Source organism: Engraulis encrasicolus, chromosome 23 (genome assembly GCF_034702125.1).
Source record: "Engraulis encrasicolus isolate BLACKSEA-1 chromosome 23, IST_EnEncr_1.0, whole genome shotgun sequence".
In the NCBI taxonomy this organism is placed as follows: Eukaryota; Metazoa; Chordata; class Actinopteri; order Clupeiformes; family Engraulidae; genus Engraulis; species Engraulis encrasicolus.
In genome coordinates this window covers 29,817,472-29,821,090 of record NC_085879.1, presented here as the reverse complement: position 1 = coordinate 29,821,090, position 3,619 = coordinate 29,817,472, and the positions used below count along the sequence as shown (strand labels likewise).

The window sequence follows — 3,619 nt, the reverse complement described above, 5'->3', positions numbered from 1 at the left end:
AATCTTTTGTGACCTCAACTGTTGTATATACTCATTATATGTAAAAGTTTAAGTCCAAATTGATTAAACCTACCATCTTCCACAGTAGTAACTGTTATCTATAGTTATTGTATGCAAAATTCCCAGTTTAATGTACTAAATTCCCAGTCGATTAAACTTACCATCATTCGTAAGATTAACTGTAATGAATTATTTTATTTAAAATTTGCAGTTAAATGTATTAAATTTTAAGTTGATCAAACTGAAAGTCTTCTGTAATATCAAATGTTTCGTATAGTTATTTCACATAAAATATGAAGTTACATTCACAAAATTGTAACCAATTAGCTAGATAAGTACACAGTAAAAAATATTCCCGTGATGTCACAGGGAATTACTGGCTACTAATTGCATTCATTTCACAGTAGTTTACTGTGGCCATCCTCACAGTTTACTGTGATCTTCTCACAGTAGTTTACTGTGGCCACACCACAGTTAGTTACTGTCACCCTACCCACACTACCATGATCCCGCCCCTCCATTCATCACCACAAAAGAGGTAGCTACCATGTTATTGTGGCACCTCCCATTCCTCACCATGACTGAGACAACTGTGGCATGGAACCAGTCCATCACACTGCTCTCTTGTATTAATAGACTAAACTTTCCATAACCACTGAGAAATTCAAGTTTGCAGTATGTGCAATATTATTACCATTTAATTAATGTAATCTCCTGGATGATAGTACATTAACCAGTGTGCATAGAATACTCTAGTTGAGCATAATTAGACAATCCTGAAATGTCAAGTAAGTAACACACCAAAAAGGATACCTGCTACCACAATACTCACTACCAACTAAATACCTAGCCAGCCAACAAACCAGTCCACCAGCCAACCAAAAGAGTCAGTTGTCAGCTAGACAGCCAAAGAGCCGGCTAACCAACTAACACTCAGTTAGTCAGCCAACTAACCAACAAACAAGTCAGTTGTATGGCTAGCCAGCTAACAAACCAGCCATACAGTCAACCAAAAGAGTCAGTTAGCCAGCCAACCAGCTGGCCAACAAACAGTCAGTTGGTCGGTCAGTTAGCTCACTAACCAACAAGCCACGATCTGTTAACATGAAACACACTGCAGGAATACATTCAACTGCCCACATCTGGGTAGAGGCCAGTTGGTGCAGCCTGAAGAAAAAGAGGCGGGGTCATAACCAAAACTTATGAATTTAATCCATTCAACTAAAACATATTCATCTGAACAACTATTTCCTCAAATAAGTTGTCAATACTCAGTATTCTTCAGAAATGCCATCAAACTTCTATTTTTTAGTGCATTTTAATTAGTCTTGGTAAGTACATTTGATGTCTGGGTTTACAGTGTGGCTGTGTGACTCTAGCTGCGCGCAACTCAACCTCTGACTGTTGGAAACCGCTGTCAGTCAAAAAATTAGCTCATGTGGTTGGCTGCCAGTGTGTTGCCCCTCCTCACAACATTGTGTTTATAAACATGGTGAACCCAAGGGGGGCCAGGGCCAGGAGACGGACCAGTAGGGCTCTGCTGTAATGATGTAATCAAAGGGACACGAGATAAAAACGCTTCCCTCCCAGCTGCACTTTGTGTAGATGTGTAGCTATATCTGTGTTAGTTAGTTATTTATTTTAAGTCATTTTTTTGCCTTTTATTGCCTTTATTCATGATAGGACAGTTGAGTGAGACTCTACCGTGGCCTAACGGTAGGGCACTCATCTACTGTGCAGCCGACCCGGGTTCGATTCCCGGTCCAGGTCCTTTGCCAGCCCTTCCCCGTCTCTCTCTCCCCATTCGCTTCCTGTCACCATCTTCATTGTACTATCATAAATAAAGTAAAAAAGACCAAAAAATATCTTTGAAAAAAGGACAGTTGAGTGAGACAGGAAGCATGCGGGGGAGAGAGAGAGAGACGGGAAAGGTTTGGCAAATGACCAGGGCCGGAATCGAAAGCGGGTCCCCGGTGTAGCAGTTCAGTGCCCAGCCATTTGAGCCACGGCTGGGCCATCTGTGTTCATCTTGCAGGGCTGCACAGAATTCTGTTACGACGACATTCCAGCTTCTATCAAGTTCTAGAATAAGTTCCACACTATGTTTCAATTCGTATAGGCCTATTTCTTTTGTTTGTTATGTAGGCCCTACCTGTTAGCCTATTATTTTTTATGTCTATGTGCGGCTGTGTGTCTTCTTAAAATTGGACCTTGAGTCACAAATAAAGCTGATAATAATGATGAGTTGATGACACAGCACATTTCAGAGAGAATCATGCCAGGTTGGATACAAAAACCCCACCTCTGGCAGTTATCTGTCTTTCCATCACAGTAACATAATGCAAGATAAGATGGTATACATAGCCTATGTTTTTTTCTGTCTGTGCCACAGAACATTTGGAAGTTCCACTTTTGCATTAGTAGCCTATGACTCCAACAAAGAGGTAGAAGAAAGAAAGAAAGAAAGAAAGAAAGAAAGAAAGAAAGAAAGAAAGAAAGAAAGAAAAGTGCTTTCATCTGTGTGAAAGATATAGCTTACAACTTCCAGAGTCATCGTCAGTGATGTAACCTGTGTTTACTTGGTGTTTCTGGTCTTTCAGCATCAGACACCCTCACCCAGACAACTCAACCGGAGCTGAGCAGACTCCAGCCTCCGGCTGTGCCACAGAACATTTGAAGGTTCCGTTTACACTGTGGAATTGTTGGGATAGCTTTTAACGAAGTGGTAGCCGAGATAAATCAAAGTCTTCTCATCTGCAAAACATAAAACAGTAGATTATTTTAATTTACATGTGTGCTGTTCACCAACACACTATTCAATTGCGCCTCAAAATAAGAGCAACATTTACGCACGGAGAAGTCCGCCCCCCCCAATAACATAATACTCTCTCAAATTTCTCCTTCCCTGTCTGTCTCTGTGACAGCATGTGCGCGCGCACCCGGCAGAGGCACCGCTTCTCCCTGGCCATGATTCCAGCACACCGCGCGCGAGTGCGCGACTCACTGGCTAGATGATCGGGTGCGCACAACTTCATTCTGACATTTGAAGACCAACCGTGAAGTGGAGTCAGTCGCGCCGCTGTTCATCGCACTGCTCTGCAAAGGACTGTGCTGCTATGAAGTTACAAGATTTCACCGTCGGTAGCTGTGGTCGTGAACTGTGCAACAAACATAACAATTTCGAGGTAAGGTGCTTTGGATTATTTTTTTGGTATCAAAAGGAATGCGTGTGTAATCGAACAGCATCGATACAAAGGAGGGCAATTGTCAGCGATAGCGCACAGTGTTCTTCTATTGATGATGTGCTCTTTTTAAACATGGGCTATCAAATGCTATGTTACTTCATGCAGAACAACCCCCTGCGACGACTCTGTCAGCAGTGGTTTGGTGCTTAGATGCTCAGAAGACGTCGGTTAGGCAGGTGTGTCTCATCGGATGCTCCATCCATTTCAAGCAATGTTTCTTCTTTTCTTCAGGTGAAAACTTTTAAAATCCCCGGTTTCTCTCTTGTGGGGCGTGCGAGACATGGCACTGACGGAGAACTGTAAGATTTACCAATCGCCGAAGGATGGGGGACAGGTGCAAAGTTCATCCGACGTGATAGAACTCAACGTGGGAG

The 3,619-nt window shown here is 42.6% G+C and overlaps 1 protein-coding gene across 1 annotated transcript in view; it reads left to right on the top strand.

Annotated features, from left to right (window-relative positions):
* The first annotated feature begins 3,525 nt into the window (after positions 1-3,525).
* The window catches only part of LOC134440520 (BTB/POZ domain-containing protein KCTD16-like), a 49,389-nt gene continuing 49,295 nt past the window's right edge, over positions 3,526-3,619 (top strand). The window contains exon 1 of the mRNA XM_063190624.1: positions 3,526-3,619. This exon is cut by the window's right edge and continues 726 nt beyond it. Within this exon, the coding sequence (XP_063046694.1) occupies positions 3,526-3,619 (94 nt within the window).